At 34.3% G+C, this 15,620-nt stretch overlaps 1 protein-coding gene across 1 annotated transcript in view; it reads right to left on the bottom strand.

Moving 5' to 3' along the window:
* The window catches only part of LOC134749409 (thrombospondin type-1 domain-containing protein 4-like), a 163,824-nt gene that overhangs the window by 99,595 nt on the left and 48,609 nt on the right, over positions 1-15,620 (bottom strand). The window contains exon 3 of the mRNA XM_063684327.1: positions 2,188-2,248. Within this exon, the coding sequence (XP_063540397.1) occupies positions 2,188-2,248 (61 nt within the window). The remainder of the gene's footprint in view (positions 1-2,187; positions 2,249-15,620) is intronic.

The following is a 15,620-nucleotide window of genomic DNA, read 5'->3' as shown; positions in this document are numbered from 1 at the left end:
ACAAATATGAAAAAATGTTATTTCATTTGTTGTGTGAATCCATCTACACCAACAAGACATCCACTGCTGGACATAGGCTTCCCCAGGGATCTCCACAACGACTGGTCTTGCAAGACCGGCCAAAATATCGAGAAATAAATAATATAAATAAACATGATAAATATCCCGTTTTCTATAATAGTTATAATTAGAAGGCCATGCAATGTTGTTACTCACTGTACCTACTTGAATCAAAAAAAAATATAAAAAAGTTTTAATTTTATTTTACAATTACTGCTTTATTATTAGTACATTACGATACAAGTGCGAAAAGTAGGAAATTGGCAACGAGTGGCGATAAATTGAAACACGACCGAAGGAAGTGTTTTAATCGACACGAGTTGCGAATTACCTTTTCGCACGTGTATTGTACAACGTTTTACAGTACATAATTATGGCCCTTTACGTTTTCGACATATGCACGTATTGTACTAATTACCGCACTAGGGCGGTAACGTATATGTAGCACCATATGTACTAAAAAGTATTTTACAGTACATATGGTGCAACTTTCTCGCCCTAGTGCGTAAAGAGCACTTTTCATGCATATGTCGAAAGTTTAAAGGGCCAATGTACTGTAAAACGTTGTACGATACACGTGCGAATAGGTAATTCGCAACTCGTGTCGATTTAAAACACTCTGCGGTCGTGTTTTAATCTGTCGCCACTCGTTTCGAATTTTCTCTTTTCCGCACTTGTATCGTAAATAACTATTTCAAACTGCAAGGGTACGATGATAGATCTCAATTCAATATAATTTTGCAACATTTGGCATTATTAGGTTATAAATTGTATGGAGATGAAATCTATCATCGTACCCTTCCAGTTTGAAAAATACTATAGAGGCTGGGCAGTAAGGGATTGCTTTACTTGTAGAACTATATTTAGCCCTTTAAAAAAAAAACTGATACCTAACACTTACAAACCTGGACTTCCTTGGGCTAGTGCTACTAAGAATCGTCAGTATTCTCCATCCTTTCTGAGTTGGAAGAACCCAAAAAGGTGAGATTTGTGAAAGTCAGGTTTTCAATATATGTGGCGTTTTCAACCAAACGGGTACCTACTTATTGTTGTCATATTTCCATAAAGCTTCAAAATGAAATCAACCTAATCGACAACCGACAATGTGGTACCTTTTAGTTCAAAACGTCACATATTTTTATAAAACGTTATTAACTAATTTATTAATAATACTGAATATCTGGGAGAAAAAGAAAACATAAGTAAAAACTCAAAAATGCTCGTTTTCCCAGAGATAAGACCTAGCTAGATCGAACCCCTTACAGCAAATTTCATCGAAATCGTTAGAGCCGTTTCCGATATCACTGAAATATATTTCGGTTATATCGGAATCGGACAAGAATTCGAAGAATAAAAGGTATAAGAAACATAAGATAACACAAAAAGGACAAAAAAAAGTACCCCTGTCGTACCAGTCTCGAACCTGAATCCTCTTGCATGTATTTCCACGAACATACCGCAACGCCATTGCAGCATACTTACACTGCATGAAATTGTCTACTACAAGCATCACGGAAACACTGTTTGCATGTGTGAGTAATAGTAGGAAATAGCATGACAGAAACACTCTGTCGACTTTAAAAGTGTTTTTTGCACTAATGAAGTATTCAATGTTTATTATAATAGTTCAATATTTATGTAAAGAGTGCACTAAACATACTTTTAAGTATACAGATACCAACACTATTCCACAAAAAAATAAAACCTGAAAATTTGCGAAAGTGACGCCATCTAGCGGGGTTTAAGCTTTGGGTAACCTAGTCGAACCACCTTATGAGCTTTCATTGTCTAACGAGTTGGTGTCAATTTGAAAATTGTAGTTGGTTTTGGCAACTTTTATGACAATTTATGACTTTTAAACTCCATATTGTACGTGCTGGAGTGATAGCTTTAAAACTGAAAATATCTATACAAAGAGCTTGTGTTTGGGTTTAGCAACTTCTGAATTAGAACGACATCTTATAGTAGACTACTACAACCGCATAACTTTCAATGTTTCACGAGGCATTCAGAAATATTTCCAAACAAAATACCGCGTTACAAATACCTGTTACTTAATCTGTAAATTTGCCCTTTAGTCATCTGCTTATTATAACCAGGATTCAAAACATTGTTGAATAAACTTACCGGCCGTAGCTCGGTGCTCGTAAGCTGCGCCTGCACCAGTCTTTGGCAAATTGCAAGAGATCTGAAATATAAACAAAGCCGTTATTGACCAGTGTATCAACTTGACCTAAAGTTACGTATGGTTTTGAGGGATGAGGGGAGCAAGTTATACTGGATTAGAACTTAACGTTGAGACAAAACGTTGTACTAAATAGGCAGTACCATAGAGTAACTTATACTAGAGCGGTACTGTCATAGTAAATTTTGTAACCCCAGTAAATTCACTGCCATCTGTCGACACACTTTAAAACTAAAAATAAATATTTTTAAAAATACGATAAAATGTATTTAGATATGGATAAATGATTTTTTTAATTTGCATTAATTATTTTTATGATTTTGACCCATGTTCTTTCACTAATATGCGTTAATATTGTTAAATAACAAACGAAACCGTCAACGCCATCTATACGACTGTAGGCCAAAGCTAGTAGCGCCCTCTGAACGAGAATCAAATTTTCTTGATTTTCGAGGCACGTTTTTTCCTTAGACTGTATCCATCTATTACGGAGATATCTATCTTTGGCAGTACCATCGTACACACTGTTAATTGACAATACGTAAACCTTGTTACAAAGGCATAGGGTCCATACACAGTCAGTTAAAAGTGCTGCTGTTAATAGGTCTGTACATGACAAGGCTTACCGACTGCCACAGGACTGATGTAAGTCTGACCATCGATTACTAATAATTACAACGAATGCCAGGTTCAAGTTATATTTTGGATATATCCGTACAGAAATACTTTTTGAATATAACAGTTAATTAATCATCCCTTTGTGCAATGTCACGGTTGACGAATGGGAAGCTTCTGACGATCGACTAACACAATGCATGAGGCACAAAGGAGTGTTTGTTTTTCAAGTAAACAACAGTGAGCGAAAGTGCTTTTCAGAGATCTATCGTCATATATGATTTGTATACAAATATAATATTGAAGAGTGAATTCCAAAGCGAATGTATTCCCCGGGTTCAAAAACGAGTATCACATCAATATTGAAATTGATTACTTGCATTAAAATTAAGCAAATAGGTAACTCTGAAAATCATTAATTTATCGAACATCGATAAAATATGACGTTCTTTCTTTGTGATATTTAATTTTTTCTATTATTATACTGCTTTTTCGGGTTTCGTACCCAAAGGGTCAAAATGGGACCCTATTACTAAGACTCCACTGTCCGTCTGTCCGTCTTTTTTGTTTATGATATAGGAGGTAAACGAGCAGACTGTCTGTCATCAGGCTGTATCTCATGAACCGTGCTAGCTAGACAGTTGAAATTTTCACAGATGAGATATTTCTGTTGCCGCTATAACAAAAAATACTACAGAATAAAACAAACTAAAAAAAGTAAAACCGACTTCAAAAGGGATAAAATAAAATATTATTTCGTTTTATAATATGCGCTAGCAAACTGATACGTTTGAAGTCGGTGCCAAGCCAAATCTTAAAAGCGTCAAGTTGCCGTCAAACCGAATGCCAACCCTGGTATTGTTTGATAAGAACCAGTATTGTAACTATTTAGCTTGGCACCGACTTCAAACGTATCAGTTTCCTAGCGCATATAAAACGAGAATATTTTATTTTATCCCCTTTGAAGTCGGTTTTTTTTTTAAGAATAATTTTATTTTTCTATTTTTAGTTTTTCTTTATCTGTCTGGCCAAACTGTCATGTTGCTAAACATTTTTTCACTTCGGGTAAGTTTCAAGTTTCAAGGTCTGGGTCTGAAGCCATCAAGATTTGAGGAGTTCTCATGTGTACTCATGGAACCAATCATCAGAACTAGACCTTAACACAAATGTTCCTTCAGAACTTACTTGTGCTTAACAAACATTATGAAGAGGATAAACCTCCAAAATTGAAATATGCGTTCCACTTCATCAAATGGTACTGTTTTGGATAAAAGTGCTTGGTTTGTTGATAAAAATACTAAAACCAATATACCTATGTATACCTATAAGATTTGAGGAGTTCCTTGGATTCCTAATGGATCCCTTCATAAAAACTGGGTTTTTACAAAAACTGGACAAACTAGGGACTATATAAATTCAAACAAAAAAATAATTTTCTAGATAGGTTCAGAAATGACGGAGTTCTGAGGTAACATACATACAAAAAAATTAAAATACGGTCGAATTGATAACCTCCTTCTTTTTTTGAAGTCGGTAAATAAATATTTAAGTGGGGGCTCCCATACAACAAACGTGATTTTTTACCGTTTTTTGCGTAATGGTACGGAACCCTTCGTGCGCGAGTCCGACTCGTACTTGGCCGGTTTTTTAATTATTATTACCTTAATCATATTAACGACTCGAACCAAACTAGAATAAGAATTGTTTATTGCCACATATCCAGAAGTACAAAAGAAAATAAAATAAAATTTTATAAAACAAGTATAATAAAAAATAAAAACAATTATTAATTTATACCCACAATCAAACAAATTCGATTCGAATATTAACTAAAGAAAATACCTAGCACAGAAAATACAACTAACAATTTACTTTCATAATCCAAGAAGCCATTAAAAATGTATAAAAAAGTACATTAACTATTGGGTATTTATTCCCTTGAAAAATCATTACCCTCGCTTCTTCATCATTCGCGTAATAAATGCACATATTGCAAATGGTTGTTTTGTTAGTGTCAAATACGTGTGCGATTAGCATTTCCGTCTTTGGCACCGTCTCGGCCCTCTGAATACAAACTACTTGATAACATCGTGACTCGAAGGGCTCTAATGCTTTTATGAAATATTAATTGACTCGATGATACTTTAATAGAATACCGACCGCCGTTGATCAGTGAAATCTTTAGAGACGATCTACAACAGTATCTACAATCATTATGACACTGGGATTGGTGCGTTTTAATCCGGAAGTAAGGGCATTTATTGGTGTGATGAGCACACATATTTGTTCCTTAGTCATGGGTGTTTTCTATATATTTAAGTATTTATATATTATATATCTCATCTTATTATTTGTACCATGTAATTTTTTTATATGTATATTTGTACAATAAAGAGTTTACTACTACTACTATTCAAGCCTTCTTAAGGGGCCCACTAACTATCAGTCCGCCTGACGATATCGGCCTGTCAGTTAGAACAAAAATTTGTCAGTTCCGAACAACTGACAGGCCGATATCTTCCGGCGGACTGATAGTCAGTGGGCCCCTTTAGGCTTACCGTGGGACTTAGTCAATCTATATAAAAATGTCCTCTAATATTTATTATTTAAAAAAAAGAGTAGATTTTAAAGGTGATCTCATTCGTGTCGCTGAATTTAACTATGAAATACTTAATAAATTAGTCGTGTCAAGGTTGTATCAATACAAAATTTTAAAAAGCTATAAAATTTAAATACCGTTAATAGTCAAAACAGGATCAACTGGAAGGAATATCTAGTTAGCCATTAGAAATGTTAGAATTTTAAAGCATTTTTCTCCACAAATTATCTACCTACTTGGAAAACAATATCCTCCTTTTTTAGGGTATTTGGTAAAATAACCTTTATCTGTACGCTCTAACATTACTGAATCTGTAATAGGCCAGCCTAAAAAAATAAAGCATACCTAGGAAAAAAAAAAAAAAACAAAATAAGACGTTAAGAATAGTTTTGTATTAAACGAGTAGGTAAAGTGTGTAACATTGTCTTCGTTTTTTAATTGTTTTATTTAATTGAGTAAATTAATTTTTAATGTTAATGTTAATTCCGATCAACTCGATTTGGTGGTAAATTCTATTCTAAAAAATATACTAAATTACAAATTAATAATTACAAATTAATTAAATTATTAATGATTAAATTATATTAATTATTATTTAATTTAGTATCTACACTCTACAGTATCTCTTTAGATCGAGGAATAAAGTTTCTATCCAAATCATTTTATGGGTCGAACTTAGGACGTCATGAATCGTAACAATTTGAACATTCATAATCATAATACCATGGAAGAATAATAATACGTGTGCACATTGCTGGCCCTAGTGCAATAAATGGATCCGAAGTCTCAAACTCCATTGTTACTGCTTACTTTGAATCATTAAATCTGTGGTTATCGGTATTTATTATTCGCATTTAAATATTAGAATCAGCTTCCGCGTCCTAGTCAAAGCCGTTCGGAAAGATTACTGACCGAGGTTCTAGGTTAGCCATTATAATCTGAGCTTCATAGTTGTAACGAATCTATAGAAAATTATGCTACAGTCACAGAATAAGTAATAGTATTATCATACAGAACGGACGCGCTCTACCCCACTCGGAATGGAATTACCTCACCCCGCGGTAGTAGATGGTCAGAATTTTAACAGAATTTCAGTTCAGTTAGCAACGCGATGACGGAAAGCTAAATAGCTGTCATGGTCCTGTCATCCTGACGCTCACTCAAAATGCCGGTGAATTGTGACTTTGTGACTAATATGTTTGTTAATTTCAAGTTCATTTGAAGTAGTATATGCAATGCGTTACTGGATTCGTCTAAACCCAGGTTTACAAAAGGATGGTAGAGCAAAATGAGAGAAGCTCTACCTTTCTGTGTCTGTGCGACGTACGTATACAAATACGAGTGCTCTTGCCCTATGACGGTCTTTACTGATGTTATATGTTGTCATAGTTACGCCAAAATATTTTCAACTGACTGCCCTAAGGAGCTTACACACATTGATGCGTATGCAGACATGGCGAGCACACATAGATAAGCTAACAATTTCCGTATATAATATGTTGTGTTCGTCCAGTGGTCGAGTATATTATGCTTCATGAATGTATAGGTAGGCTGGAAAGATGGCGGATCCCATCTAAGATTAGATAAATAGTATTACCATGAACAGTATGAGCTCTCTGATTACTGGCCGTTGTCTCTGTATTTATCTTTATCGACATGGATGTTCTATTGTAATTTTATTGTAATAGGATGAAATCTAAAGCGATATTGGCGACTATCTATAGTGTGGTGTATAACTGTTCATAGGACGCAATCTGTACTGTGAGGCAAAAATGACTAGCAGCTATCCTATAACATAATACATATTTTTATAAGAATAAGAATAAGAACAAAAATAAGAATGATTTATTGCAGTACTGTGTACATTTGTAGATACCACTACGGCCATACAACGGACCACGGGCGTTGCCCGTCGGGTAGATTTGGTTTGTATTTTTTCTTACAAAGAATTTTTAGGACTCAAATGGATATGAGGTTTGAATTGTGAATTTTTTATAATCGAAACCGTTAAAGGGATAAAGCAATTTTTTATGGCTGGATTATATCCAAAAATAAACAAGCTTGTCCTCCCTGCGTTCCATTCTAGATACCAAATTACGTCCAAATCAGAAAAGTAGTTTAGTTGTGGGGTTGTGGAAAGGTAACAGACTTACTTTTGCTATTAGTGTAGAGAGAGAGTTAGTTTTATAACTATCCCAAAAACACATAATTTTTTTCTAATTTCAGCAAATATTACATCAAATTGTCTAAAAAAGTATTTAGCTATCCCTCCCGGCAATAGTTATAACTTATAATAATAAAATTATCCAAACCACGTGAACAAATAGCAGTAAAATAAACAAAACGCCTTTGTGGGACACTTGGAAATAGGTTGATAAACACTGAAGATTACGTGTTGAAATACGCTGAGAGACAAATCGCGCACTGACGAAACGTCACCAATGGCATTCTTCATTTTATTTCGGCATCCATAAAAACGTTTCTTGCGGAGGTTCTTGCTTTTAAATAATAAGTAACATATTGCTTTTATTTCTTTAAACGAAAACGTAATCCATTCAGTATGACTCCAACCCAATAACAAACAAAAAAATTGTTCACTTTGAAAGTTGGTTTAAGAAAATCGTTACAGTAACGCAGGTTTTCAAATAATAAATATGAATGACATTTGGTTAAGCTAAAAACTAAAATTATACATTTTCAACTTTAAATGTGCCTAGTTTTTTAATTCATCCTGTCTCATTTGCAATCAGCTATTCACCTGTCTTAAACTAATTGGTGTGAAATTAGACAATTAGAACACAACTAAGTTTGTAGGTGTAAAAAGAAGCTGTAGGAAATTGTGTCAAATTAAAGGGAACCCTAACATAAATAGGGCATTGGTACCAGGCGTATATAAGTCATCAAGGAGTGTTCGGCCGTCACGGACGGTCGGGCTCTACGAAAAGAGCGTATCTTTGACAATTTCAATGACATATACGACTTTTATTCGTAGTGTTGCGCTTGCATCATCGACACAGAGTAATCTGACGATAAATCACCGGCTTTCTGGATCGGAATGAGATCACGATTCAATCGGACCGGGATGATGGAGCTAATTGAGTTAATTTAATAGTTTGTAGCTTCGAGGTAGGTGGGTGGGCAATACTGGAGTGCTTCTGTGGGGGAGTCAGAACACTAATTGTTTTAGTAAAAAGTATAAACCCAATGCCGGCAAGCTTGTGGTCCGCTTGATTGTTAGTGGAAACTGTACATAAAGACATTAGCGACTCTGGGGGTGTCATCCGGAGATTTGGCAGTTTCAGGAACAAAATGCAAGCCCCTCGCCACCAATAAGTTGCAATCTCAGAAGCTGAGCTCAGGCAACCTACTTTGCTATCACAAACAAAATACTAACTTAGTTTAGTATGTAGATATATCTTAAATATCAAATGTTTGTAGTGTCTAAAAGTATGCAACCCTAACTTTTTGCTTATTTACATTGTAAGTGCCGGATATGGCTGCATTGAAAAACGCAAGTAATGTTTAGACGTGTCGATAATTTGTATACAAAATGAAGAATGGTGAACTCAACATTTACGTTTTTATCCGTTTTTTTCCTATGTTTCGTAATTGTCCGCCAGAATTAGCGTAATGGTGGCGCCTTTTTAGGGTTCCTTCGAGTAAGAACTATTGAACTAATTCTATTTACTTATAGAGTACCTGGATACATTCATGAGAAACATCAGAAACATGTAGATTCAGATTTAAGATTGATCAGATGACAGATCTCTGCTACTTATAAATATCATCCTCTTGAGAGTCGTGACACCGTTAGAGTTCAAGTTCTCTATTTGTGCTATTTAATTAATAATTTAAAACTTATTGCACGGTAAAAATAAGTATAAATGGCGGACTTAATGCCTTAAGGCGTTCTCTACCAGCCACCATTAGTTTTCTTAAGTAGGTGCAGTGTGAATAATATTTTAGATCACATTAGTAACTACTACTTATACACTTGATTTATATGTATTAGGTACAACAAAGTTTAAAGAAACAGTCATTCTTAAAAAAAAATATTATAAATATTGTTAAAATACTAGGAAACTTCATATAGTTGTGAGAAAAATATAAATACATTTAATGAGTATATATTTTAGAACAATATACTAAAAATTTGGATCGTATGAATTTGTTTTTTTTTTTTTCAATTTTAATGATAGTTTCGATTTAATAATAAAATATGAGATTTTTTGAAGATTATTTCAAGATATTCGTGACATAAGTAATCGAATCACCAAAAATCTGCGAATTAATGTAGATTTCATACATGTCGAACTGTTCAGCCCCGACTAATTAGGTTTCCGTACCCAAAAGGGTAAAAACGGGACCCTATTACTAAGACTCCGCTGTCTGTCTGTCCGTCTGTCACCAGGCTGTATCTCATGAACCATGATAGCTAGACAGTTGAAATTTTCACAAATGATGTATTTCTGTTGCCGCTATAACAACAAATACTAAAAACAGAATATTATAAATATTTAATTGGGGCTCCCATACAACAAACGTGATTTTTTTGCCATTTTTTGCGTAATGGTACGGAATCCTTCGTGCGCGAGTCCTACTCGCACTTAACCGGTTTTTTACCTAGGTACTATGAAATCTAAGAACACGTGCAGTGTGATGTGAAACATCAACATCTCGCGCCGTCCGAGTTTTTGCACATTTCGATCGCCTGATTTGCTTGATTTGACAGCTGCGATGTTCGAACACAGCGCAGTATTTGATACGTGTTTGTAATATTAATATTTTCCCATGAGCATATTGTTACACTGTCCGCGCCGCACTATAATGTTTACGTTGGTGTTGTCTTATTGAAGTGTTTGGGTACCTAACAGTGCATAAATATACCTATTACAAATTAGTGCAATGAACTCGCATATTTTCGAATCTTTATCTGAGATACTTTATTGAAACAAGTAAGTAGATAACAATTTTTTTTAAAGAGTAGTTTGGACAGTTTCTATGTGTTAAATATATTAACAACGGGTAATTCACGTATTTTACCCGTGACCCGTTATTAATATATTTAATATGTCTGTGTCTCACGGAAGTTTTGTTATTAAAGTTTCTATGTAAACACTTTCTTGTGGCCCATTATTCAAAAATGACTTAATATGTACCATGCCATAATGTGCAACAAAAAATAACACCAGAAATATAGGTACACCTAGATGCAAAAGTACATACTCACTTTATGGATGAATTCCATCGCTGTAGGTATATCGAATTCGATAAATAATTCATTCTGATTAAGCAAAAACTTTTGAAACTTACATGAAAGTTCAATAGACTATAAATAATTCCCAATGATTTTTATGCGTTAAGTTATATCATAGTTAATCCGTAATTGAGTATTTTCTGATAGATCAAAGACTGGCTCTGATATTTTGTTTACAAAGTTCTTATTTCCAACGGCCAGATACTCCGCTCTATGATTTCATAATCTTTTCGCTCGGGAATTAGCTTACGAAAATAATTCAATCACTCGATTCTATTAACCTATTTATAATAGCCAATAGGTATGCATTATTATGAAGTGTAATGCGTTTGATTCCTACCTATAATAATATTTGTTACAAGGTGACTTGTATCAATACATCGTTTACCAAAAAATACTGGAAATCTGAGAGCAGAGAGATAATCGAGAATAGTCACAATTTTCCTAGGCCGATTTTTAGGGTTCCGTAGCCAAATGGCAAAAAACGGAACCCTTATGGATTCGTCATGTCTGTCTGTCTGTCTGTCCGTCCGTATGTCACAGCCACTTTTTTTCGAAACTATAAGAACTATACTGTAGAAACTTGTTAAGTAGATGTATTTTGTGAACCGCATTAAGACTTTCACACAAAAATAGAAAAAAAGCAATAAATTTTGGGGATACTTAGAACTGAAACTCAAAAATTGTTTTTTCATCAAACCCATACGTGTGGGGTATCTATAGATAGGTCTCCCAAAATGATATTGAGGTTTCTAATATCATTTTTTTCTAAACTGAATAGTTTGCGCGAGAGACACTTCCAAAGTGGTAAAATGTGTGTCCCCCCCCTGTAGTTTCTAAAATAAGAGAATGATAAAACTAAAAAAAATATATGATGTACATTACCATGCAAACTTCCACTGAAAATTGGTTTGAACGAGATCTAGTAAGTAGTATTTTGTAATACGTCATAAATCGTAAACCGCAATTTACCTTTCACTCACGTTTCACATAAAAAATACATTGTTTAAATTATGTAATGTACGGAGCCCTCGGTGCGCGAGTCTGACTCGCACTTGGTCGGTTTTTCTTTTAATACTTTACTAGTTTAGGTACAGTTTTGTAACTGAACATGAAGAGTGACAAATGTATAAAAATTATAATATTAATAAGATTAACAATGCATACGCACATATACAAGCCGGATATGTACTAATACATATTAGTATTTCATTACCTGTCACTTGAATATAAATAATTACATCGTTAACTTTTATGACGGCAAAAACCAATGTAGCCAACCTACATATGGATTCATAAAAGTCCAACTACGAGTCCGCATACATTACGAAAACCATTAGAAAATCCATTTTCGTACCTCTATCCAATATGTCAACATGACTGCTTTAAACTGCTATCCTTTTCTTACTAAGTTATATGCCGCTTGGACTGAAAAAAAAGGAGTACAGAATAGGAAATAATGGAACGGTATCAGAGCATTTGCATTAAACATTCACAAGCGAGCCAAATGCGAAAGTCTTGTAGGAAATATTGGAAGTTCAAGTTCAAATGATCTAGTTCAAAGGTAAACGCACGGGCGGCGCCGGCGCATGGTATGCTAACAAGCAATAAACACGAGCTACGGCAGTGTATCGATGGGTTTGAGCTGACGGTTTATGATTCGCTGAAAGAGAAAGTGGAAAATAGAAATGGAAATTTTATTACTAGGTACTTACCTCATTTTAATGGCCTGCAATAGGTATAGTTGAAAGTAAGTTGTTTGCGAGTGTGTCATCCGATGATGCTAAAAGTCAACGTTCTTGTCAATATCAGGAAATAATGATTTTTAGGGTTCCTTACCCAAAGGGTTAAAAACGGGACCCTATTACTAAGACTCCACTGTCTGTCTGGCTGTATGTCTATCATCAGGCTGTATCTTATGAAGCGTGATAGCTAGACAGTTAAAATTTTCACAGATGATGTATTGCTGTTGCCGCTATAACAACAAATACTAAAAGTACGGAACCCTCGGTGGGCGTGTCCGACTCGCACTTGATTTTTGTAAGATCGTATTTTGAAATTTGAAAGAACTAAGTGTGCCTAGGTATTTCTTTGTATCCTAATTTTTCAGTGTAAGGGGTGCTACGGCGTCAGTCAATCATTGTGTTGATTGTAATGGCCACCCAGATGTCCGCGGTTTTATTATCTTCCGATTTACCAATGCCGAAACGTTCCATATGATTCCATTTTACGGAGCTGTACGGATATGATGGTCGTTTTTGTCTACGTGACAGCGTGATAAAACGGTGTCAGTCACTTTCAATCGCGTGGAGTTAAAACGTGACAGTTATTTTATCACGTGGATAAAGCGATCCATAATACGCCTGCTAAACTCAATTGATTTTTATTCACGATGTTTACAAACATTTATAACATAATATATGCTTGTAACCATGGGTAGAAGGGTAGGTACCTACTATCAGGATTAGATTATTTGCCAGTTATTGAAAGTTGAACAATGACAAAACAATTTTTTGTAATATTCAAAAAAAAAAAAATCAAAAAAATCAAAAATATTTTTATTCGGTAGCTTAAAAAACACAAATTACAATATCTGCGCTGGTGCCTCTTTTTAAGTGAGAAAACACTTGTGCTAAGAGAGCACCGCTCTTCCACGCGGTTAGTTAACAGTTAACTTAGAAGTATATAAAGTATATTTAACTACATTTTTTTTTTTTTTTTTTAACATTAACAAAACAACTAAACATGATTTCAATGTAATTATACTACTATAGGGTACTTAATATAGAAAAGATGTGTGTGTGTGTGTGTGTGTGTGTGTGTGTGTGTGTGTGTGTGTGTGTGTGTGTGTGTGTGTGTTTGTTTGTTTGGGTCTGTACTAATGTTCGCTATACTTATTTTGAAATTAAGTTTTCTATGTCGTTGTAGCTTTTATTATATTATATATATATATATATATTATAATTTAATTTGTTAGTTCATATATATTGTACCGTAATATTAATTAAAGAATTTATGTGAAACGCTCTCCCAATTACATGGAAACTAAATATACTTATAGTAAAATTGTATAAGCTACAATCTGATTTTAATAATATATATTAATTTATACAAGTGATGCTGTGTGCATTTCATTATACGAAAATGATAATAATTAAGACGAATCACTAAAGTCTATCCAACCCAGCGAGTGAAAAGGGCAAATCCTAAATTAGAAACATCAGGGTAATGTCAAGTTTATACGCGAGTAAGTCCCGTTTTACTTAATAATGTAAATCAGAAAGACATTGACAAACTCCCGTAATAACCCTAACTGAATCAGGAAGCTCGGAGCCAATTCCACTTCCAATTAATTGCACAGATAAAACATTCTGTTCACAACCGTGACCTGAATATGCTTTCGATAAGGACGTAAGAGTCCTAATAAACTGAATGCTAAGTCCACACGTACGTACCAATACTGATTTTTTTACTTGAAATCGAGCTTGTACGAGTAGGCTTTAATATTGGACAATCAAGGAATTTGATTTTTGTGCCATTTCTTACCTTGTCACAGTGAATCTCTCGCAGTTTTCATACCTATTGACTGTCACTGTCGATACCTATTTACATAGCTTACATAAATCTGAAATGGTACATAATTCAAATTCCTTGAATGACTTATAACAAGCATTTTATACGCCAATAAATTTTAGAATAAAGCTCGGCTAAACACAACACATAACATACAATATGCACACTTTTACTATGCTATCAATAATTTAAGTTCATTTGGACTAAGGTAATAATCGAAATTAAACTATTGTGAGACATATTTCAAAATATTTAAATCACTACGGTTTCACTCACTATTATTTTTAGTCGACATGTTCTCCTGAAGAGTTCGAAACATGTCGCCAAAAGCGACTAAAAATAATAGTGAGTGAAACCGTAGTAATCTAAATATTTTAAGGTAATAATTTCAATAATTTCGTCAATATAAAACCCAAATAAAATCTTAGAATAGGTATGGGAACGTAAAATCCAGCTAGCCTGTTGACAGTCTTCTAGCACGTGTGGATACAGCATTAGGAATGAAACCCCTTCTTTCCTGCCCCAGAATTAACGATAGGAAAATGCAAATGCCATCCAGTTTCCAGTAAATTAATAATTTGTTTACAAACCAGATAGGCCCTTTGTGAGGGCTATAAAAGTAATTGGTGTAATTCGTCTCAATCGGTTATGTTGTAAATTGGGGTTAGCAGCACCAAAGCGTGCATTAAGCTGTTAGCCCATTACACGGTTAACAGTTTGTAACAGAGGGGCGATTGTGCACCTGGAGTGATAGTTTTTATCGTGATAAAGTTTGTGATCTACCCTGGAGACATATTCTGATTTATTGTGTTAGATATATCAATCTGATATTAATCACAGTGCATGTCGCTTGCATATTTATATTGGTGCAAGAGGAACACACTAAAAGAAGTACTTATTTGTTTTAATGCCGAATATATCCAGTAAATAGTAACACAGTCATAAGTGGCGAAAGTTTTTGTCTTCAACAGAAATTCTTTCTTCTATTTTTAAGGCAAACAATATGCAATAAATATTATTTTCCGTGGTACTATATCAACAAAAAATAAAATTAAAACAGCAACAGCTAATACACACTACTAGGTACTGATTAAGAGAATTAATCGCGGTATAGTATAAGCAGACTGAGGCGAGAAGCTCATTTGTAATATTTGCACGCAAGCCTGCGCCCGCGCCCTCCGGCATCCTGATAACTGGGTACTACTGAAAACAACCGTTTATCTCTATTATAATCATATTCGAAAGTAATCCTTAAGTTTAAATACATAAGGTTGAATGTAGAAGTTTATATAAGTAAGATATAAACCCTTTTGTTAAACAGTCTTTGTTTA

The sequence above is a fragment of the Cydia strobilella genome, chromosome 18 (genome assembly GCF_947568885.1).
Source record: "Cydia strobilella chromosome 18, ilCydStro3.1, whole genome shotgun sequence".
Taxonomy (NCBI): domain Eukaryota; kingdom Metazoa; phylum Arthropoda; class Insecta; order Lepidoptera; family Tortricidae; genus Cydia; species Cydia strobilella.
This window is presented reverse-complemented; position numbering and strand designations above follow the sequence as displayed.